This window comes from Stegastes partitus, unplaced genomic scaffold (genome assembly GCF_000690725.1).
Source record: "Stegastes partitus isolate 25-593 unplaced genomic scaffold, Stegastes_partitus-1.0.2 Scaffold673, whole genome shotgun sequence".
NCBI lineage: Eukaryota > Metazoa > Chordata > Actinopteri > Pomacentridae > Stegastes > Stegastes partitus.
This window is the reverse complement of record NW_007578404.1, coordinates 145,187-168,949: the sequence shown is the minus strand read 5'-3', so window position 1 is coordinate 168,949 and position 23,763 is coordinate 145,187. Positions and strand designations below refer to the sequence as shown.

At 43.3% G+C, this 23,763-nt stretch overlaps 1 protein-coding gene across 1 annotated transcript in view; it reads left to right on the top strand.

Annotated features, from left to right (window-relative positions):
- The first annotated feature begins 3,949 nt into the window (after positions 1-3,949).
- cpxm2 (carboxypeptidase X (M14 family), member 2) overlaps positions 3,950-23,763 on the top strand; it is a 31,490-nt gene continuing 11,676 nt past the window's right edge. Inside the window, exons 1-5 of the mRNA XM_008290440.1 lie at positions 3,950-4,950; positions 7,755-7,856; positions 13,562-13,671; positions 16,360-16,499; positions 23,116-23,200. Coding sequence (XP_008288662.1) covers positions 4,665-4,950; positions 7,755-7,856; positions 13,562-13,671; positions 16,360-16,499; positions 23,116-23,200 — 723 coding nt within the window. The 5' untranslated portion in view covers positions 3,950-4,664. The remainder of the gene's footprint in view (positions 4,951-7,754; positions 7,857-13,561; positions 13,672-16,359; positions 16,500-23,115; positions 23,201-23,763) is intronic.

Genomic DNA, 23,763 nt, shown 5'->3' with positions numbered 1-23,763 from the left:
TTAATCCTCATGCAAAAAAAAAACAAAACAACAAAGTACTCCATGTTTTAAAGTCAGTCTGGGTTCATTAGCAACTTTAATTTATGTAACACGGCGTCTGGAGCAGAGTCGAGCCAGCGTCTGATCTTGAATTTGCTTTGCTGTCTCATTTTTTTGTTGTAATTATCGCTAGCTGCACGTTGTTTGTCGGGGGAAACTCGAGCAGTACGAAACCACTGCACTCTCCATCCTCAGCTTCTCTTCGCTTAAATCAGTCCCTCCTTTTCATCAATTACGAGGCGACGGAGCAGCGGCAGCAGCAGCGGGGAGGTATTTGCCATTAAACCTCTAACCTGTCACTCTGGGCCACTGACGTCCAATTAATGAGAATTCAGCCGGGGATTTTCTCACCATAAGAGATTATGGAGAGAGGCGGGAGCCATCAGTCTCCTACCTTAGGTGTTCTTCACTGAGAAAGACAGCCATTGTCACAACATCCCTGCCTCCAGCTGCTCTGCTTCACAGCCTGATAAGCAGCTGTTTGATCCTCCTTCCTCAGACTATAGCAGGTGTTTTAATGCGGACACTGCGGCTGTTTCAGGGGTTTAACAAATCATTTCATGCTTTAATAAATGTTGATCTTGTTGGACTAACCTCTAAGCTCCACTATATATGCCCATGCTTCTAGCTGCACAGGTTACCGATCACATAAGTGGGGTTCTGAGCTATCAGGAGGGTTTTGTCCTACAGAGAGTCAATGGTGTTAAGTTCTAAGCAGTTTGGAGGCCAAGACGCCACCATGAAGTCTTGGTCGTGCTCCTCAAACCATCCCTTAGGGCATTATCCTGTGTTAGGCGACCACTGCCATCAGGGAATACAAATACATGGTCTGCAGTAATGCATAGGTGCTGCATGCCAAAGTAACTTAGACTGACTTTATTACTCACCAGAGGAAAATTCAGGTGTTACAGCAGCATGAATGTTCAACAAAGGGGGTAAACACAGAATATTAGGAGAATAGAAAATATAATATGGAAACAAAATTTACAAGAGAGATCCAGAAATGTGCAAATGACATATGTAGGTGCAGATAAGTTTACAGACATAATGAATGGATGTAAAGTGTCTGGTGTGTACAGAGGTTTCATCAGAAGGTAAAGTGATAGAGCCCTTGTGTGATCTGCCTCTGAAAAGTCTTATTACTGTCAGGAGGAATGGCCTCCTGTAGAGTTCCTTGGAGCAACGGGGTTGTGTCAGTCTGTAGCTGCTCCTCAGATTGTCCAGTGTTTTATGGAGGGGGTGGGAGGTGCTGTCCACGATGTCCAGCAGACCAACGTCCACATGAATGCCAGAAGAATGCAAGGATTCCCAGCAGAACGCTGCCCTGTTCTGATGCACAGGTGCACATTGGCATTGGACAGGGTTCAGCGTGGCTAATCTAACTGGTCTGTAGCTGGATGGTTTCAGACGCAGCCAGCTGCAATGCAATGTCTATCTTAGAGGTCCTACATTGTTAAAACTAGTCTTTATTGTTCTCGTAGTTAGTTGACTAGTTGGGAGTTCCAGATGTTTACATCCTTAAGGAGCCCTAAGGAACCCTAATGAACCCCATGGTGTCAGGGGGAGCACTAACGACTCACATAATGAGGGGGGAGGAGCAACAAACCACCAGTTGAAACCGAAACTCAGGTGTTAATGGATCCTTAAGGATACCTGGAACTCCCAACTAGTCAGTCAGAGCTGATGAAGCCTCTTGGATGAGAGGTGGAACATCTTCAAGGAACTCAAGCAAGTCCAGTTGCTACCATTAAACTACGAGAATAACCACAACCTGGATGACTGAGGATCTTCACAGACCAGTTTTCATTGTGTTTTGTAATTGTCATACCCTTTGAGGTGCAAAACAAAAGCTGTCAGGGCATCAAGGTGTTTACTTCTGCTGTTCCTGAAGACTAATTGGCCTCCCAGCCTTACAAGCCAATAAGAATTTAACCAAGGTGCTGTGAACATCTAGCTAACTAATAGTCACCCAGCTAAAGCTACATGCAGAGAGTGTTTTCTTCCTGAAGGGGGCGACAACAGCAGCAGCTCATTGGTTTTCAGAGCAAAAGTCTAGACAGCTCAACAGTGAACCATCTTTAAAAGCTGAAAAACATACTGTGTGAAACTTTGATTAATTCCCCGACAATATGGCACAATACCAGACCTTTAAAGTTTTAGAGACGCACTAAAACAGTCTCTAGCCATCACGATTTGGCCTTTGTCAAAGTCTCTCAGATTCTTACATTCGCCCATTTTTCCCAATACGTCAACTCCAAGCGCCGGCTGCCTAATACATGTCACCCCTTGACAGGCTCCATTGTAATGAGATAATCACCAAACATTATCTGCTGCAGAACCTCTCTGGTTTTTAGGGGTCAGACGGATCATTTTGAAAGGGAGTGAAAAACAACCTATTTTGTCCTTTAAGTATACAAAGGAACCTGTCAGAACTGCCTGAATAGCCCTGCCCAAGGATATTAGAAACGTTTTAAAATGCACTGATAACCATTGAAAAGATGCTAAAATGGTTCTTTTTTCTTTTTTTTTTATTCGCAGCATTTTGCAAAGAAGGCAGGACACAAATGTTTGGCTGAGTAAACAGCATTGTCTCATTAGGGTTATTTACTGCTAGCGTGACTTTTGTTTTTTTGAGATTAGTAAAACCAGTAATAACTGCATTTCAGTTGGAGTTTTGTAAATTGGATGAAAACAAGTCGAGTAATTTAAGGATGGATGTTACGATCCAGTTGCAGCACAAAGCATTTAACCAAATCTGTCATATCAGCATCTTTGATTTGTGGTAAACAGACAGGAAGCTTTGTTTTAACCCTATAACATACTATAAAGTAAGGGCCCTGTAATGCACCTGTCTGCTGGAGGCAGTCGTGCACGTCAGAAACCTAACGCTGAGGTTGTTTTAAGGTGCGCTGTGTCTCGAAGCTTTTGCAGTCAGAATCTTACAGTCCTCTCATCCCTCCTCCTCCTGTTTCCTCCCTCTTTCTTCCTCCCAGACAGTTCAGGATGGGTGTAGTCTGGATGAGGAGTGGGCGAGCAGAGAATGGCTGCCTAGCTGGCGAAGGATCGTGCCAGCTGAACACACTGAGCGTTGCAGCTCCGAGCTGTCCACCCACTCCTGCTCCTGCTCTGCTGCGATTAGCCTGCAGCCTCGGCCCCCCTTTAGCCTCCGTTCAGACGCTCTCTCGGTCTCAGGTGCGAGTCTGACTTCCACGCAACCTTTGATAGACTTTTTCTGTATGCGATGTCCGTCTGCATCAGTTGTGTTTAATGAACCGGTGCATTTAAATTGGGCAGCATCCAGGCAGGCCACCAGGCTTGTTAAGGGATTATTATCCATGCCTCGGTTTGTCTTGCCTCAGGTTGATGAAATGTCAAAAGCTGTACTTATTAGTTGTGCTAGTACTCGGTGGAATCCCCACTCCTCATGACTAAATCTTTTAAGCCCGGGGCTAGACTTTTCTTTGCTTAGCAATAACTTCAAATTCTTCTTAAATACCAGAGATGACACGCTGGGAACCTTACGATTAAACTTTTGTCCTTTTTTTGTTGTTGTTTAATTTAACACGAAGAAACATCTCTTTTAGCTGACGAAAATATGGTTTTAATCAGGACTGTCGGTTTGACTCTGGCTTTAGGCTTTGTTATTGTATTCTCTTGAAAGTGAGGCTCCGTCAGCTGCCGTAGTCGAAACAGAGAGAGAAAGAAAGAAAAAAAAAAAGGGAAAAGCTTCACGAGGAACAGACAGTGCTGATGTGATGAGCAGTGACACACAGGGCAGCGTTTCATCCCTGTGTTGAAACATGCCTGGATGCTCCACAGAGAGTTTGTTTGGTTGAATTTCAGCTGCTTGTTAATGTGTAAATGACTGCAGAGTCCACACACGTCTTGGCTGGAACAAGTTCAGCCTCAGCAAAAAAGGCAGGAAGAGCAACAAGTTAATCATCTCTGCCAGTAAAGGGATATTATCCGGTGTTAGCTGATATAAAACCTCAATAACTCGCCCGCCGATGCAGCTACAAAGGGGAAGACGTCTGCCGCCGTTTGTTTGGGGAATCCAAGTTTGGACGTTAGCTTCTGCCTGGACACAGGTCTGGTTAGGAGCTGTTGAAGTGCCCGAGTTGTTACCCAGGACAGAGGAAACTTTCAAAGCAGCTCCTGCCCCAGACAGAGTGGGAGGAGATGAAGATGAAAGCAGATCCTAACTGTGTCAATTTAAGTCTCTATTTTACTTCTACCCACACCAATAAAATGACTCGGCAGTGTGTCAGCGCCCTGGACTGGTTTGACTCAGACAAGAGATTTCTTTTTGAGTCACCTGCCAGCATCTGAAGAAGACGACTGCACAGTCTGTCTCCCTGCCTCTTCCCTCTCTGCTCCCTCATCTCCTTGCTCTCTCTGCTTTCTCCCTCCCTCACTGCATTTTTCCCAGGCTGAGGCGTCCATGGACCCTCTGGCTCCGCTGCTTTCGTCAGTGACTTGGAGTGCTCCGAGAACTTTGTGAACTCTTCGCGTTGGAGTGGGGAGGGAGAGGAAGGCGAGCAGTTGATGGGACGCAGCCCGGCAGCAGCAGCAGGCTCCTCTGGAGACGGCATCGGGACTCTCAGCTGGAGATAATCCCCCAGGTCATGACAAGACAACGCCTCAGCCTCCTCACCCCCCTGGCTCTGCTGGGACTCCTCGTGGGGTTTGCACACCTCAGCCATGGCTATGTCGCTGAGGATGAGGATTACTACATGCAGGAGCTGCTGACGAGAGAGCAGTACAACCAGGTCCAAGTGCTGGACAAGCCCGTGGCCTCGATACCTGACGGGCGTGAACACTCTAGACAAAACCCCGTCAAGAAGATGCCAAAGGGAAAGGCGGCAGACAGCAGCAAGCAGACAGATAAAACCCCGGCTGATGCAAAACCAGGTAAAAGCGTTGCCGTCTCTGTGTGGGACAACTTGAGAAAGTGTTGCATTTCTTTTAAACCAAAAACTCCATCAGATTCAAGCTGTGTTGCATATACAGCAGAACAGCTTGCTCCAGACAGCCTCCACAAAAGCATCTCAGCGTTTGTTAGGTCAATCAGTCAACAATATGGATTTTTGAAATGCTACAGACTCAAGCTGACAGTTTGTGTTGCTGCAACATCTTGGAAGACAAAACTAAACTTCTGCAGAAACTTTTAAGTAAATCCATAAGTTGGTTTTCCCACAAGACGACAGCAAATCATTCAGATGTTTAAGTTTTGTGTTTTTGAGTACATGAGAGCACTGCATGGATAAAAAAGTTAGAATATGTTTTGGAGAATAAAATAAGCATCGCATTAAAAAATAACACCTGTTTATGAGGCTGTTTGGAATTTGTGGATGGTTGTAAAGTGAAAAACAAACGATTTTTAAAAGAAGTTGCAGCATCATATTGCCTGCAAGGCAACTCTTTCAGTTACTTTTTCTCAACTAACCCCATTTGATTCATGAAAACGGAAAATTCGAGGCATCCGATTGAACCTCGACGTGACTCTAAAGGAGCAGCTGAATTTAATTCACACGTTGATGGATGTGAGGAGAAAAGAAAAAACACACACAACAACAACGACCTTGTGAGGTAGTCGTCCTCCTCCTCCTCACTCCCCAGCATGCATAGATCAGACCCGTGCTTGTGTGTGGCGTCTGCACAGCAGCAGGATTAAACGCTTTGTGCGCTGCAGAGGTCAGGACTGCGTTACACGGAGGTGCCAGAGCACATGTGAAATCCACGCTTGTGGTCCGTGTAGAAAACGCACGGCTCAGATCTTTCACCGGGGGAGTCTCGGCTTATGCAATAGCAGGTTTCGAAGGTATGTTTGAAATGCAGCCAGCCGATTGGAGGATAGTAACGGGCACGGAGGGTTCCTATTGGCCGGTGGCAGATAATGTAGAGCAGCTGTGTCGACAGTGACCTCATGTTTTAGGTATGTGGCTGCACGTGTTTCTGCAGCGATACCTGCTGCAGGTGGAAGATGATAACATGCAGAACACACACAGGTCACTGCTTCCATTTGATTTGTGTGTTTTTTTGTGGAGGGGGGGTTGTATTTATGTTGACATCACTCGTTCTGTGTTAAATGGAACATGAATAATGACTACAAGCACTTTGAGATAAAACATTTTCCAGCATCTTAGTTGATGATAAATGTGGGGACTCTTAATTATCACAAACAGATTAATTAAAACATTGTACTTAAAGCTGCACTAATCTACTTTTTGTTATATTAGCAGTGCATAAAATAACCATATCTAATTTAATACTAGTGACACAAAAACTATATATACTTGGACTCTCCAGTTCCCTTCAGTGATACAGAACATTTTAGGGCTTTTCTGGTTATAGTTTTGGTTTTTACAGTCCACAACTTTTCTTAAAGTACGCATCTTTTTTCAGAAAATATAACAACTCTCTGCTAAACTGACAACCTTTCCAGTGCAGGAAGGCAAAACCCCAAAGGAACTATAGGTGAACAAGGTGTAGCATCAAGCGCTACGAGCTGTTTGTCTCACAGAGTTCCTGCAGAAGTGGTGTCAGCTGAATTTAAATATGCACAATGACAACAATGCACGGCCTATTTATAGCTCCTATCACTGCTCCCAAGTGACCCAAAACACGATTAGTGCAGCTTTAAGTGCAGTTTTTTGCTATTTGGACACATTTGCTGAAATACTTGTGTGTCAGTTTTGAGTCAGCTTGATGATATGATTAATATTTCCACTATCTGAAGAGTTTCAGAGTAGCAGTGTAGAGAAATAGTTTAGTTTATACGGAGGAGAATTTAGCCTTTCGTCTGATGTGAAAGAAATAAAACGGTGGGTTCAGTAGTTCACATACCCACACGAGGAAAACCTTGTAGTTTCCAAAGGTGAAGCTGAGGGTGAAAACCTTTTTCAAACAACACGCCGGAGAAGCAGCCGTGTCGTCGGAGTTTAGTGTTAGACATAAAAAGAAAATCTTGAATGCATTCGCTGGAGTTTTTATTCCTGCTGTGCTGAGCTCAGCTTCTCATCACCGTGAGCGCCGCCTGCACCACGCCAACATCCCAGTGACCATATGTCGGTGCTTTTCTAAATCTGCTACGCCGAACCACATGTGCAGCTCAGAGGAGGATTTAACCTGTCCCCAGAACCACGATAAAGACTTTCAGATGTGAGGAGGGAGGGGTTGTTGTCATGTGGGGGCCTTTCGTGACCTGGAACTCAGTCAAATAAAAAAAGCACGCGTCTCACTTCCATCTTCGGTTCCTGGAATGTGACTCCCTGCCCCCCATCCTGCCTCTCGTGCCGGGTGTTTCCGTGATTGATCTGAACCCAGAGGCATTTATCTCGAACGTGTTATCGCCGCATGAATCCATTTAGTCCCTTCAATCTTTTCAACGAGGGTGCAAATTATTGAGCTAATGTGAGCGGGAGCCACGCTTTAGCTGAATGAAAGGAGCACAAGAGTTAAAAGTTTTCAAATTCTGTGCCCAGAAATTATCTCTTGGTTCAGTCCCCGATCTTGAATCCGTCCATATGTGTAGGACTGAATCCCATCAAAGCTTCTTTTTCTTTTTTTTTCTTTTGTCAACACCATTGCTATTCCTCTCTATCCTGGCTGCAATGAATCAGCACTTTAAAATGAGATTCAACCTTTTGTGGTTCCATTTTCAGGAGAAATGTATACATGCGCTGTTTCTGTCTTAATGTCATTTCTGTCCTCAGCGAAAGCAGCCAACAAAAAGGCGGAGAAGAACAAGAAGAGCCCGCTGAAAAACCCAAACAGCGTCTCCGAGGGCGACGGACATTACAACTCGATTAAAGAGGGTGAGCGAAAAACCAGTGACACTCGCTTGTTATGGGAAATTCATGACCTCATAAAAATTCATCTTTTCTCCGACGTGCACGGCTCGTTTCTCCGCTTCCACAGGAGCCGTTATGATGGGAAAAAAGAACCAAACTCTCTCAGAGATGACAAATATTTTGGAAAAGAGCGAAGCGTTTTCAGAAAGCATATTTTCCCTCAGAGGAAAGGTCTGGCAGCGTGAGATGATGCTCTCAGAAGTGGAGTCGAGCCACCGAGGCACCGATGTCCTCCTCCTCCTCCTCGCCCGTGAAGCATTGTGTTTGGTTTCCATGGATCACAGTATATTTGCTAAACTGAAGTCAGGATGCCCCGGTAGCCTTCCTGGCCTGTCAAATGATAGATTAAACCCGCTCGACTGAAAGCATGATTCAGTGCGAAGCTTTCACCTCAGACTTTCCACCGCTGATACTGCCCTTGTTAGACTTATTTACACAGTGTAAGACAGTTTCTAGCGTTATGAGAAGCTGTATTTAATAACGCCGACGAGAGATTAAGAGCGGCCACGGTGGCCAGCTGCGAATTTATGTGTTTATGTCGGAGCTATTGTAAGGAACCTAGTGAGACAGACAGAGAGGCTGCAAATTTTTTAATTTGGCACCGGGGGAACCAGAGCAGAGAGTCGGTTATTCTTGCATGTTGGAAAACGGGAACTCGATGCCGACACGCCTGACGTAGCTCACACAGTCAAGATGTGGAGGGCTCAGGGTTCCAACATCATGTTTTCATGGCTGACTCAACACCGATGCGATTTCCAAATTTGCCGCACTTCCAGGGCTTTGACGATGTAAAGACACACACTTTCCACAGATAGAGACGCTCAGGTTTATGAACTGTGCCACCTCCAAAGCGTTGTTTACTTGGCTGTTGTCGGAAGTGACCATGAGCAGCTGCCACATAAACAACTTTGGGTTCATTGGACAGTAGATCTAAGAAGAGCGGGCATTTTCAAAGCTTCCACCAGAGCATGCTTAAACAGCCCAATTCATTATTCCCAGAAGATGAATGTGACAGAAATCTATTGAAAGAAGATGTTTTAGATTAAACAGTCCATCATATGCGTACTGTAACGCTGCAGGCGCTGGGTTTAAAAAAAAAAAGCTTTGGACAACAATGGTTGGAAAGAGGCTCCGTCTACAAATATGATTTAGGGTAGAATCTGTCACAGCTAGTTATTAAATGATTTAAATGGTTTAAACTTTGGATAAATGTGTAACTGACAATGCTAAAAGTTAGTTACGTGTCTTTTACACGTGTCAAAAATAAACATTTTAAAGATTTTATTAAGAAAAATAAAGTGAAATGGTGACTGGAGAATATTCAGAAATGTAGGAAAATTAAACATGACTAACGACTAACCTTTGTGACTTTTGCTGCTCTTACACCAAACGTGACATCGTTTTACTTTGATGTTTAAAGTTTACAGAACAGCGCTTCTGTTTAATTTATTGTTACAGGGCTTAAAGCGTTTCCTCCAAAAAAAAATAAAAAAAATAAAAAAAATCAGTGTGTCCAATATAAAACAGTCAAAAATTCTTTGTTTGGAAGCAGTTTAAAGCTCATGATCCATAAACATCACAATATGAATAAATCATACACCTAAACTATTCCAATATTGTACCACCAGATGTGAAATAGGAGCTCGGGACTAAACTCTGATTCCAGAATTGGTTTTGGGCCTCGGCAGCATCGTGGCAAGTGGCCGAGATAGCAACAGATGAGGACCTGACTGTGTGTTTTGTCATTTCTATTACAGTTTAGTGTTGAAACCAGATGCTGTGTTCCTGTGTGGGTCCTCTTGTGAAGGATTGCGTGCAGCTGGTGATGATAATTTAGGGCTTTGCAACATGGCAGGCACCCATCTACGCTTTTTTTTTTTTTTTTTTGGTTCTGCTAACCTGGATCCCTCGGGCTGCTTTGAGATGCTCGGGCTGTCCCTAATACGTCGTGATCGCTATATTCAGAAAGCCAGCGGGTTTACAGTCGGGAGAAGACTGTAAATATAGGAACACAGGGTCACAAGTACAGCAACACATGTTTTATTGCTGTATAAAGTTACTGTGCATACGACACTAACTGGTCTTACCGGCGGTTTTCCCGCCGGCTTGTTAATCAACTTTTACGCTTCAGTTTTACAGCAGGAATTAATTTGGTTTCAAGCTATGTTAGCTTTATGCACCAATCATAAATTGTCTCACGCATGTGTGGATTTTGGATGCTGATCTTTTCTGTCTGTGGTTTCTCTAAAACTCTACGTGATTAACGATCTTCATTGTCTCATACATATCCGGAAGGTACGCAAGGCCAAGTTTCTTTCTGAATTAAATATATGCTTCACTTCAGGACCTTGTGTCCGACTTCACATACATAGATTTCGTAAAAGCGAGTCCAGAGCCGCAGTATTCTTCAAGAAAAATCCATTTTTTTTCATTTGTAAAGGCTGTCCTGGCTGTGTGACAACGACATGTGCAGCATATGCTGCATGTACAAACAACCCGGTGCCCATCGGAAATTCTTGCTCTGAACTTCCATTGCTGTGGTCCAGGGAAGTCTGCAAACAGCTTGATCTGACCCGAAGAGCCGCTGGGCAGCGGAGACTTCACACGTCAACTGTGATTAGTCCATTTGGCCCCTCACTGGACAATATCCCTTGTAGTGTAAAGAGATGAGCCAATCTCATACAAAGAGCTCTGTTTGGTGAAGAGTTTCTGCAACCACTTAAATACAGGCATGAGTTCAAATGAACTGCGAGCCCCCTCCAGCAGCAAATGAAAGTATTTTTAGTGATGTGCAGCTTTGTTGTTTGAAGAATGTGATTTGTGTGTGTTTTTCTAGAATAAAGTGTCTGGAATACGAGTGTTTTCCTGCCAAGCCGTTGCTGCAGCATGACTGGGTATTACTGGAAAGTTGATGGAGTTAATTTCAGCCTGATTATTCATTTTGATGGCTGCTAATTGGGATTATTGACACTGCTAGTAAATGCATTATGGGAGATTATTTATGTTCTCTGATCTGGGCTGTAAGAATAAATGCACAACCATCTGTGATTTAGGCTCTAAATGTTTCTCCATAAATGATCAGTAAACAGGAAAAGTGGCGCCAACGCCGTCCAGTTCCAACAGTTTTTGCGATCGGTTTTATTTGTTTGAGCATAAGTCAAACTGCCTGAATGAAGAAACTTGATTTAAACTGCAGCCAGGCTGATGTTGGATCCTCCTGAAAGACTTTAAATGGCAAAACTCAAAAAAACTGTAATTAAATGAAATGATCCATGTTAAGACAAATACAAATCAAATTGTAGCATTTCTGCATGACTAAGGCCACATCATCACTAATACCGTTCCAGTCTCCGTGCATAGCAGCACGCCTGGAAACACACATCATGTAACAGCTGACGTACGCGTGTGCCAAAGTACACGTGAAGCTGGGAATTGGTTGCTTAGTTGTGGACCAACAGTGGTGAAAAGTGAATCCAAAGATTTTATAAAGTGCACAACAGCTGCTCGCATTGACAGGAAAGTAATAAGAAACATGTTTAACTCGATACCCGGTGCTGAGTTGAGTTCGTTTTCTTGTGATATGAGTCTGACGCATCAGAAAACGACACCTAATGACAGTTAGGACCCAATCAGGAAGCAAACATGGGTAGAAAATGAGTTCTCAAACTAAAACAGCGTCTGCAGAGTTTCCAAAAGTCTCCTTTTCAGGGATCTTACAATGATGAAATTTGCCAGAAATACTCAATGTCAGTGTGGATGCAACCTGTACATGTAGCCACACAGCATGCCGACGAGATCACGTCGACTTCACACTGCCACCGCTTTATGATGGTAGCTTCACTCTGACGTCACAGAGGTTGCTACGCATTCTGAGAGCACGGCTTCACATTGTGTGTCTTCGCTTTGCAGAAAGGCCGAGAAATTAACCCAGATGATGTTGTCAAGGTTATTTTGGCTGTTGCTTAGAGATTTAAAAAAAACAGATCAGTGTGCATTACAAACTGACGAAGTGTGGCTGTAGAGCTGCCATAGACTGTATAAAAGATGGACGTAGCAACCGGCCCTGAAAAATGAAGCCAACCCGGAAGTGTCAAAAACCTGCAATATCACTACGTCCGCTAGCTGCTGGCTCCACAAAGCCCTGGCTCCCATAGACTGGAATTGGAAAAGAAGTGATCACAGATCACCAAATACTGCATTCCTACAGCTCAGGATTTTGTTCTTATTAGTTTTCATGGTCAAACCCAGAGATCAGGTGGCCAATCTGAAAATAAATCAATACTGAATTTTTAAAAAATCATCAACATTGTGCGGGGCAAGGGGCGTGGCTGGCTTGATTGACAGTCGGCAGCGACCATACAGATGAAGCGAGCAGAAGGCGGTAAATGTGGGCGGGGCAGAGAGGGCCCGCCTCTCAATCCGTCTGACCAATCGCTGCTCCTATAGCTCCGCCCCCCTCCCACGATTTTTGCGTCACTGGCTCCAAAAATCCAAGATGTCAACCAGGAAGTAGCAAAACCCTGGCTTCATTTTCTCAGTGCAGAAACCAACGGGTGACGTCATGGCAGCTACGTCCATCTTTTGTACAGTCTGTGGGAGCTGCTGGGGAAGGGGAGGGTGGAGGTTGCATTGTGGGAAATGTAGGATCCAACAAGTTAGGCTGTATCAGGCCTTGATTTTGACCTATGTGCCCCCCAGCTTTATGAACGTTTAGAATCAAGCTATCGATGGATGATTGTTTCGAGCATCAAAATGAAGTTAAAGCAGGTGATCAGGATTCTCTAATTCTGCAGCCTGTGGCGTCTCAAAAACAAAATCCAAATACGAATCATCTGCAAACTCTGTTACATAACACACAGCTCTGGGAGGCCTTCCTTTGATCACATCCTACATGTCTTTTACCTCTGAAACGTGCTTGACAGGTTAATAGACATGGCTGCAGGATAACGATGTCGCTGCAGCCATTTCAACTATTTAATCACGTATTCAGGGTGCCGTTAGATGACTCTGATAGGCGTGCAATGCAAAATGACGGAAAGCAAGCGTTCATAGCGTGCAGTCATTAATCACCCGTGAAGCTTGGCACAGTTCAAAATCCGCAGCAGTTTAAACATCAAAGCCGCCATCACACCGGTAAACCACATTGTAATACCTTTTGTGGTTTGATTTCCCAGATTATGACAAATGAAGCTGTTTACACACAAAAAATGCTCAATGCTGGATGCGTACGAGCTTGTTTTCATTAGTCCCTTTCAAGCTCGATGTATTACGAGGCGATCGAATTAGCTGCAGACCTGCTTGATGAAAGAGTTTACGTGCTGAGGAGGAAACAGCGAGGCTGCAGTCGTCCCGCTCTGCTTTTAATTTGGCATTTCACGTTAGCAAACTGCTCACTGTTAACTACATGTGTCGACTGCGTTGGGTTTTCTCTATAGAGTGGCTATTATTAGATCTTCTCGGGTACAAACGCAGAGTGCCGTCTTCTTGCTTCCCACGTTTGAGCTAACTGTGCAAAGTCTCGCTTGCTCATTACTGTTGAGTCAAGCTATTAACAAATGCATGGCCCCTGACCGAGGAGCTCCGGCACACTGCGCAGGAAGCCGCTCTCCCGGAGCAATGCAACATATAACATTACCATCACAAGCCAATTTGTCATTCTCGTTACCTAGAATGCCCTCCCATGGGACTGGAGACATTGAAGATTGATGATTTCCAGCTCCATGCTTCATCTACAAAACGCTACGGCCTCGGTGCACACAGAGGTCGCCTCAACATTCAGGTAAGACGAGAATGCAAAGTGTTGGCGTAGCTTGGGCAAGCGTTGGAGCTTGCATTGCACCCCGGGCTATGTCGCCTTTAACTGTCTCTTTTCTCCATAAAGCAGCATTTTAAGAGGAATATGATGGGGAGATAGTATCTTTTAATTTCAGGATCAGTTTGAGTTCATGTTTAAGCCTCTTGGAGAGCTGCTGGCAGCCATCGCTGGCTTTTTCTCCGTTAAATGTGGACGACATTATTATTCTGTTTCAGCTCACAGCATATTTTAATACTCTGAAGCCAACTAAACAGAGAAACTAATAGTGCTGCCATCAAATCAGGGGCATATCCCCAGATCTAATAAAAAAGGACTGGCATCTGGGAGAAGAGGTATTTCCTGTTAGCGCAAGCTGTCCTTTGAGGGTATCAGCCGGCACACAGGCTGCAACAAGCCTTGTGCAGGCTGCAGCGCTCCAAAGCCAACTGCACCATTAATGAAACGCACAACACATGCTCTTAATTCGCTCAAGACGGAAAGACACACCAAACAACAAATCCTTTGTTTTGTTGTTTGGTGTGTGTGCACCAGAGATAGTGTCAGAAGGAACAGGAGACACACGTAGAAGGCAGATGTTGCCTGTTGAATCGGGCCGGCGTCCAGCAACCTCGGTTTATTTCCACTTTTATAGCTGCTGTCGTTTGTTTAAGTTACAGACACCAACAGTACTGGAATGAATTTAGCACTCGTGTGATACCGAGGGACGACAAATCTGGCGGGAAAAGCTGAGCAACTGACGCACGAGAAAGAATCGAGATGACACACGCTCCGTAGATCAGCAAGAATCTGAACATAAACGCTTCAAAGCTGCGTTCCTGTTCTGTAAACAGAATATTTAGGGTAATTCCATCTCAAATAATCACATTTTTAGAACAATTTCTGCTCAAGTATCTCTAATTTACTTTTTATTTTTATTCAAAAACTATGGATTTTTAAAGTGGTAGCTGGAAAAATTTGGGAGATGATGACATCAAGTACTATCTAGCATATTTTTTAAAATTTGTTGAACCATTTTTAACCGTTTTTAAACTCCAGAACTCAGTTTAACTTGAATTCAGTTATTAATAATAATAGTTTTTGTTTGCCTGCTCAATCTGTTAGAAAAGTTCACCAGAAATAACTATTTTTCCTGTTTTTCTGACCAAATATTTCATTTTAAAATGCTTTGTTTTGTCTTATTGGGACATGCAGCTACATATAATTCAGAAACTGTCACTAGTTGACTTCTGCTTTATTAGTGGGTCATCGATGGGACATTTTCATGACAGCTTTCGTTTATTCTCATATTTTAAATCACCCACAATCACAGACTATTTGGTCTACTTGTTCAATGTTTCAGATTCTGAATTAAATGAGAACTAACGGTGAAATTTTCAGGCTTTTATCTACAATAGTTCCTCAGATATAATCCAAACATTTAGATTTCAATGTGAGAAAGAACAAGCTGAAAGTGGGTCAATTCATCTCAATAGGCTCCTGATGTATCAACCTAAATATCACCGATTTCATGGAATATCCAAAAAACAATTCAAGCCAGTCAGAGATGTTGGAGCAGAAGGCCCCTGATGGTTTGAGATGGAAGAACCCTGTAGTGATGTTCAGTAATGGGATGTATGTGCCAGATTTTATTTTTTTTCCCCCCATTAAATTCAATTCAGGATCTGCACCTGGATGATCTGAACTGGACACAAATTCCTCAGCCAAAACTTCTCCCATTTTTCATTTCTATTTTCTCCACAAAGACACCCCCCGCTAGCTGACAGACAAACAGAATATAAAACATGTTGGCCGGCTGCAGATCTCATCCATCATTGAACAAAAGAACCTAGAAATGCATGAACCAGGACTCAGAGCAGCTGAACACTTCTGTTTTATGACTGCATGTGAATAGCATTTAGACGTGTACGGATCCAGCAGAACATCAGATGAACCGTTCAGCTTGTTCGACTCACACGCCGACCTTTGACTCATCCTCGAGGTGAGCGTATGTAAATGCGAACGCGTCGAGTCGCTTTCCTCTGTTTGACTGATGAACTGTTCGGCGTAAAAAGGGGCCTAATAAGAGTGCTGTGCTTCAAACAGGCTTGACAGTTATGATAAAGAGGCAGCGATATTATGCACTCAGCATGTATAGTACAGTATGTCACACTGTTTGAGTTGGGATGAGGAAGATAAACAGTGCGGCCTGTCAGCGCGTGAGTGTGACTCTTCACACGTCTCTGGCTGAGCCAAGAGCGTCAGCTGGTACAGTACAGGCTCCATACAGTGGCATTTATTGCATTATAATTAGTTCAACATTTTCAGCTGTCAAGTGAAACGCTTCCTCGCATTACGCTAAAGTTCACAAATGCCTGGGATTTGGAAAGAAGCACTAGACGGCGTTTTACAGATGTGTTCGTTCCTGTAGCTCAGATTCACCGGCTGCAGTTTGAGTAATGCACCTGTATTAAACATTTACAGCCGATACGCTGCCTGATCCTGTCATTTATTAGCTGATTCCTATCTCGACAGCAGATTGTTTTGTTGGCTTTTGCATGCCTCTCTGTTGTCATCACTTAAAAAACAACATCACTTCCCCATACCATACTCAGACTGCATATTCGTGTGAATGTGTACATCTGCAATAAAATCGCTGCTATTTCCGACCTGCAGGCTGGCATTTATGAAGACGACCTCTACGACGGGGCCTGGTGCGCCGGGAGAGACGACCCGCTGCAGTGGTTCGAGGTGGATGCCAGGAGGCTGACGAAGTTCACCGGGGTCGTCACACAAGGCAGGAGCTCCCTCTGGTCGTGAGTAGAAACCCTGCAGACGTGCATGGAGAGGTGCAGATGGTTGCACAGTGAGAATGAGGATTTTCTTTCCTGGGCTCGCTTTAAAGGATGATGTCTGGTGGGGGATTGGCTTCGTGCCTGTTTGGTGCTGGTGGTGTCGTTCTGAAGGTTTGTCTGTGGAGACTTAATATGAAAAGCAACCTCCAGTGAATCTTCTTTTCTTTTTTTTTTTCCCTTTTCTTCTTTGGTTTGCTGTGCAAAGGTTGGTCAATGTAAAGATGACCTGTTGCATTAATCACGCGTCTTAATTTAAGTCCTATCATGAAAAAAAATGGCTTCTTTAATGCTTTGAGTTCTACTAATTACCTGGAATTTGTAGGGAAACTAGAAGTCTCCACAAGAAAATAAACCCCCAAAGAGCTTTATTTTTGCTTTACAACTGTCATTGCTCTGGCTTAATTAATATTAAATCAGCACTTAATTGCAAGCACAGTCTGGCAACGGGTAGCTTATATAAAAACAAGACTCTGACAGCCGTGCCAGTGGGTCTGTTAAACCGCTAAGTGGCTCACAATAACAATAAACTGACCCAGATAGAATTTCCCTTCCTCTAAAAATGTTCTAACAAGGTTCTGCCAGGTTCTAGTAATGTTTTCAGCAGGTTTATTTCTCTCTCTCTTATAAATCCTTAAAGCTTGGATAACTTTAAACAGGTTCTCAACATGTTTGGTGATGACGTTTAATGATCATTATTCAACACTGCAGAGAATGTCTGTCTATCTTGATCACGTAACGCTGAAATAACGTTTTATAGACAATATGTTATATCAGCAACATCCCCAAAACATCCTCAGAAGGGTTCTGGCTTTGGAGGCCTCGGTGACATCTTGAAAACATTTTTTGAATATTGGTTCGTGGTGCTCTTTCTTTGTCATCGTGTTGCATAATGTGTGACCCTGAAGACATCCTCAGAACATCCTCTGAATGCTGCAGTTAAAATTTTAACCTCATAGGACCTTTATTTGATATCATAGATATATTCAAAACTCGTCTGTGATGTCTGCCGGTGTTGTGGAAACACTCGCTGGGAACAAGTTGATGCCTAGCAGGTCTAGTGCTGCACAAATGCTAACATTAGCTAATTAGTACTAAATAGAACTGATACTGATTGGACATGAACGTGCTGAACCCTTTCACTCAAAACCCTAAACAATCCGCCTGATGGTGGCGCTGGAGGACATGTCAGGGGATCAAGTCAGCGGGATTCATCCTCTGGAGGCCATGAATAGAGAGCCATCACACATCTGCTGAAACAGAGTCAGACCAAAGTGATGGAGACCAGCGTTGCCATCGGTGGAGCCACGCCGCCGACGCGACCCAAACACGGTAACCAGCCAAAAAATCTGATTTCATATGGCACAAGTTTCAATATGACTCCAAGGAAAGAAAACTGGAAGTAGACAGACAGCAGTAATTGTTCCAGAACAGACTCTTGGATTTTCCTTTAAGCCCATCTGGAAAATCTGACTTCACAAATATAAACAAAACAAGCTTTTCAATCTTGTCCATGTGGCGCTGAACCCTCCGCTGGTGTTTGCCCTTTTCACGAGTCTTCTCTTATCCCTTCACTGTGGGATTAAGGGTTTATGAATTTGATTGATTGGAGTGCAGCCTAATTCTTTCATATCTCTTTAAAGGTCACTACATTATGAAAATAACGCTGGAGAAACAGAGATCGTGCAGCACTGTGAGCTCGGCCGTCACACCTGGATGAAGAGGGCCAAAGTAGAGATATGAGAAGCAGGGATTCATTTTAAAACTCGTTTAATTATACTTACAGACGATGGTTTGCTTGTAACAGCGCTTTAAAAACAAAAGTATCATCAAGTCTGAATGGCATCGTAAGTCCTTACAAATAATGTTAACTCCCAGCAGCACATTAATCTGTGGCAACACATTTTTTCAAAATTGTTTACTCTAAATTTAGAACCCATTACCCTAATTACTGTTTAACAATGTGTACTGTATTTACCATCATGTTAAAACATATATAATCAACAATCAGAATTGTAGAGTAGCACCTGTAATGAGTCTCGACTGCTACGGTTGTGATAGACGTTATAAGATCAAGATTAGAATAGAATAGAACTTTATTGATCCCTTTAGTGCAAACCTCAGGGATTGACCTCAAAACAAAATTTTAGTGTGCATGTGATATTCAAAGCTGCAAATGTGCACACACAATAAAAACACTTTTATATAGAGCTTGCAACTGGGTCAAAATAACCAACTGGGTGTGGGTAAATTAGCCAACAGTTGTATAAAACTAGATTTACCATCTTGCGGTTGGACGCTTCTGCCAACTTGTGAAGTTGCAGTCGTGTCTGTCCAGACTCATATATTATGTCTAGTGCAGGAAAGAGACAAGAGGGCTCCTTTGATCAGTGTCACCGATTCAGTATTTGACCAAATGTGAAATCTAGCCACGATCTCTCCTGTCGCTGAGTTACGGAGTTCAAAATGGCAAGAAAAGTGTTTTTGCAGATAATTAAGACGTCACAGTGACGCTAACCTTTGACCTTTAGGGTGTAAAATGTCATCACTGCATCTATTAGTATATTAATATACAATAATAATAAACATTTGTAGAAAAAAATTATACAAAAAGCAAATTAATTCTTGAGTTGTGGCCAAAAATGTGTGTGTGACCTTTGACAACCCAAATCAGTTCACTGTTGAGTCCAAGTACATATTTTTGCCAAACTTGAATAAAGTCACGGCAACAAGGTGTGCAGACAACATGGAGACGCAAAAACACTGACGTTTAGTGGCGACCCGACACTTTTTAACTGGAGAAAAATGTTCTACCCTTGGGTAGAGTTAACCCAGTTCCCAATCTGTTTTTTGCATTTTGTGACAAACACACACGTAAAATATAATCGGTCTACATATTTGACTCCACGAGCTCTTGAGAAGTTTCCTTGACCTACAAAAGGAACAAGTGTGTGTGTTTTGCTGTGGATGAAGCTACCGAACTATATGGCCTTGATTTATTAGAACAAGACTGTATTTTCCATCATGTTCTTATTGTGTCAGTCAGCAGCAGAGCAAAGGCCTCCTAACTTTGGGCTCCTGACCTAAATTGGATTTTGGTAATGGCACTTTAAGAATGATTTATAAGCCGCAATTAATAGATTCATTAACGTCCTTGAAATCATTTCCTTTTGCTTTGGAAATCAGCGATTATCCATTAGGAAGAGCAACTTAAGGGCCACGTTATGCCAAATCCATTTGGCTGATGTTAGAAGAAGACAAAAAAGTTTGAATTTTAAAGACCAAAAACAGTAATTAAATTAGTTTCCTAATTAATAAAGTCAAAATACTGCAGCTACACATGCAAGTTAGTCATTAATAAAGGGTTCTTCAGCAACAATAAGGCTGTTACTGTGAGTGTTAAGACATTTCTTCTAAACTTTAAGCTGTAAACTGTCTTTTGGATGAACATTATTCAATAAATCATTTAATTTGTGTAGCACCTGTCAAACAACTGACTTATAAATCACATATTTCTCCTGTAATACCATATAAAGATATAAAGATATAGTCTAAGTGTAAATAAAAAACATAGTCATGAAATTGCAGCTACTGACGATTCTTTTTTCAACCTGGCAACCCAAATGGGGTGTTTCTAATCCATTATCCATATAAAATCTTTCCCTTTTTTTTGTTATTAGAATGACTTTTAAGAGGAATTTTGACAGCAACAAACCGAGCAGGAGAGAGCAGCCTCAGCTCACTAAAAAGATGAACTGCTTCGCTCCACCGTCTACCTCCATCGGCTTTACTCTGTGATAATATTTGAGAACTTTTGGCCTTTGTACTTCGTAATTGGAAAGGGTGACACAGACTTCTGGAAACTGCAGCGTAGTTAGAGAGGGTGGAGGGGAGATCCTTTATCAGGCTGTGTTTGTAATTTCCCTTCAAGGCCGACGTGATCTAAAGGCGCAGAAGACGCCGACGCCTGAGACAGAGTTTCTCCGCAATTAGCTCTGTAGGGCATGTAGCTGTCTGCGGTGCCAGCTCAGGAGCTTCTGTCTATAACGGTGCTTTAATTAGCAGAACTGGGAATTCTTACCAGGCCGGACCAGCTCAGCACTGATGTCTTTATCCAGAAGCACGGGATTCACTGCCAGCCTACATAGCGCACACTTTGGGGTAGAGCTCTGCCTGGGATGATGGGATGTGAAGTCATCAGTGGATTCTTTTAATAGGCAGAAGAGCATCGTGGTGACCGATGCTTCACCTCTCTGTGTTCCACATGAAGCACTTCTTTAGCTCCTTGTTTACATCCCCATTATACTTAAAAGTGTGTTTGCTATTTTACAATTCATGCCGTACCTTTGTTGCATTTCTTTCTGATTTATTTCTAAAGAGTGTAAAAACATTTCGTAGATTTTTCAGATTTTTCTTGATTCTTTTTGGTCGAGTGCTACATCATCACGGCGGAAGGCAACTGGACTCCTATTTTTGGTTTCTGAAAACGTTTCACCTCTCGTTCAAAAGGCTTCTCCGGTTCTAGCTGATCGATGGACGGTCCAGATATGATCATCGAGCGATATTGCTAATGGCCCGTTAAAAATCCAGTGAGCGGCGATAAAACTGCCGGGTCGGGGATGAGGTGTTAATGGCTTTGAAACTCGATGGGGAGATAGTTCAAGACTGCATTATAAGTACCTGATAAGTGGTGTCCTAGACCCTGTCCCCGGCTGTACCAGATGGCCTCCATCACTTCTTACTAGAACCACCCGAATCTTTGTCAAGAATGTGAAAATTGCGAGTTATTTAATCTCCCCTATGTATAGGTCTGTGTGCTCTTTGCTGCATTGGACTGCAGTTCAATAAAGTGAGGTGAGACATGATCAGGAATAAGAAAGAGAACCCAGTTGGGGTTTTATGAAGCTCTTAGGATGACCATAACCTCAGTGACCAAGAATCTGCACATGCTGGATGCAGGAAAGTCAACAGTGTCCTTCATGACTTCTGACTGTTGCTGTTTTTAAAACGTTGGCACCGTGTTCTCTGTGATGGGTTGAACAGCTTAGATTCCTTATGGAGATAATTGGAGACTACGTGATGCCTTGAAAAGTCAGAAATGCAGCTCTTAACATACACGACACGTTCAGTGATGTACCCTGGGGTCATTGGGTGTTTCGGGTCTCGCACCATCACACACCGTCTCCCAGGCAACCCAGCCAGGGTTGATCGGGCCCCAACTTGTGTCTGAGAAGCTTGTGTTGTCCACGGATCAAGCTGCTTGATCCTCAGCCATCTTGACGCCTTTTCAGCGGCGTCTGTGATGTTCCTGATGGCCTTCCTGATGTGCAGTCCCTTTACTCCAAGCATCCTGAGGGGCCCTGATGAGGGACTGGCCAGCAAATCCTCTGAACTCCACCTCAACGGGGTTGCACAGAGTCCTCCAGCCCTTGCTACGGCATTCGCCTGCCCAGCTCCTCGTACTTAGTAGGCCTCCTCCATTCGGTCTTCCCAGGGAACAGTCACTTCCAGCAGGACCACTTGCATTGATGTTTCAGGATGATGTCTGGCCTTAGCGTGGTAACTGCAAGGTTTTCTGGGAATTTGAGCTGTCTCCCTACGTCGACCTTCATCTGCCAGTTCCTTGAAAAGTCGGAAATGCAAATTAAAACGATTAAAACGCAGCACGGTTTTAAAACACGAGACCCATCTACTAGCTAACGTATGAACTAATGCTTTGCCTTCATTACTCATTTAATAAAAGTAGACTTCCAGTGAATCTAAGTTTTTTGGCTGCTTGGTGATCCAACCATCCTTCACAACAACCTGGTTGAAACTCGGTAAAATCTATCGTGTTGGTTTAGTTTAGACTTTGTTTTTTTTAACTTAATTGCCAACAGTTAGATAACTCTGGTCAGATCGCCAGGCAACCAGCCTGAGTTATAAAACACAGCTCCCCATAAGGTTTCTCATTTTTACTGTCTGTTCTTTGCACAGATTAAAAAACAAATTGGATGTAACGTGTTAATTAGCTTTCAACGCGCTGCTGCTCGACTTATTTTTAAAATTTGGGTTCGACTTTTGTGCTCGTACCGAGCGAGTGTAACAGGCTGCCGGCTAGTTTCACATTTTACACACAGCCATGAGAGGCCTTTCAGTCGTCTTTTAACTCTTGGCAGGACAACAAGTAAGTGTGTTTCTCAAAATGTTCTTTTAACATTTACTGTCAATCTTCAGAGGTGGAATAAATTACCCTTAATTGGAATTCATGTTTGTAGAACGCTGAATCATCCGTCGCATTTCTGCTGATTCGAATGAGTCAAACAAACAAAAAAACAAAAACTTCATCACGATCATCGAGCTAAACTCCTGAAATCCTGTTTGAAAAGCTCAGGTGACACGTTGGATGTGAATTCCCTGACCTCCACTCCAGCTGTGCTGTTTGTTCCTCTGAGAATTTAAATGGCCTGGATGTGTGCCAGCTTCACAGTCACCTTGGTGCTGCATTTGCATTGAATTCAGCCTGACAGGATATTCCTTCCTCCCCCTTCCTCCTCCTCCTCCTCATCCTCATCCTGTGATTTTCTCATGATGTTAACAGGAGTGATTGGGTGACCTCGTACAAAGTCATGGTCAGCAACGACAGTCACACCTGGATGACGCTGAAGAACGGCTCCGAGGACTTGGTGAGTGCTTTTAGAACCAGAATCCCCTCACACACACATGTCTACAACGTGGGCAATTATAACCACACTGAAGCTTTTGAGCTCAAACATTATTATTTTTTCTCCTTATTAACCAGCTACATGAGGAGTCTCGTTGCGTGCGTCCCCGGTTGACTGGAACCAGATAGAAAAATGAATTCCTGCTTGAGAGCAATTAAAGAGGGAGATTTAGATGTCTGCTTATTTCCAAGCTTAATGAGCTGAGAGGCAATAGTAAATAATGATGATCCTCAAGCAGATGGGAATCTCATCTTGGCCCTTTTAATACTTGGGCACTTGATGTAATTGAATAGACAGAAAGCAAACAGAGCAATGCCTCGACAGCAAACTGTTCACTCATACATTTGGCTATTTTTTAAAAAAGGCAAAAAAAAAGGGTGAAATATTAATAATCCTATCATTGATGAACATGCAAATCTGATTAAGTCGATAGTTTTTTGAGGAAAATCCTACCCTCGCCGCTCCCTACTGTGGTTCCCGTCCAAGTTAATAACATTTCGGTGTAACTGTACACTCCCTCGGCT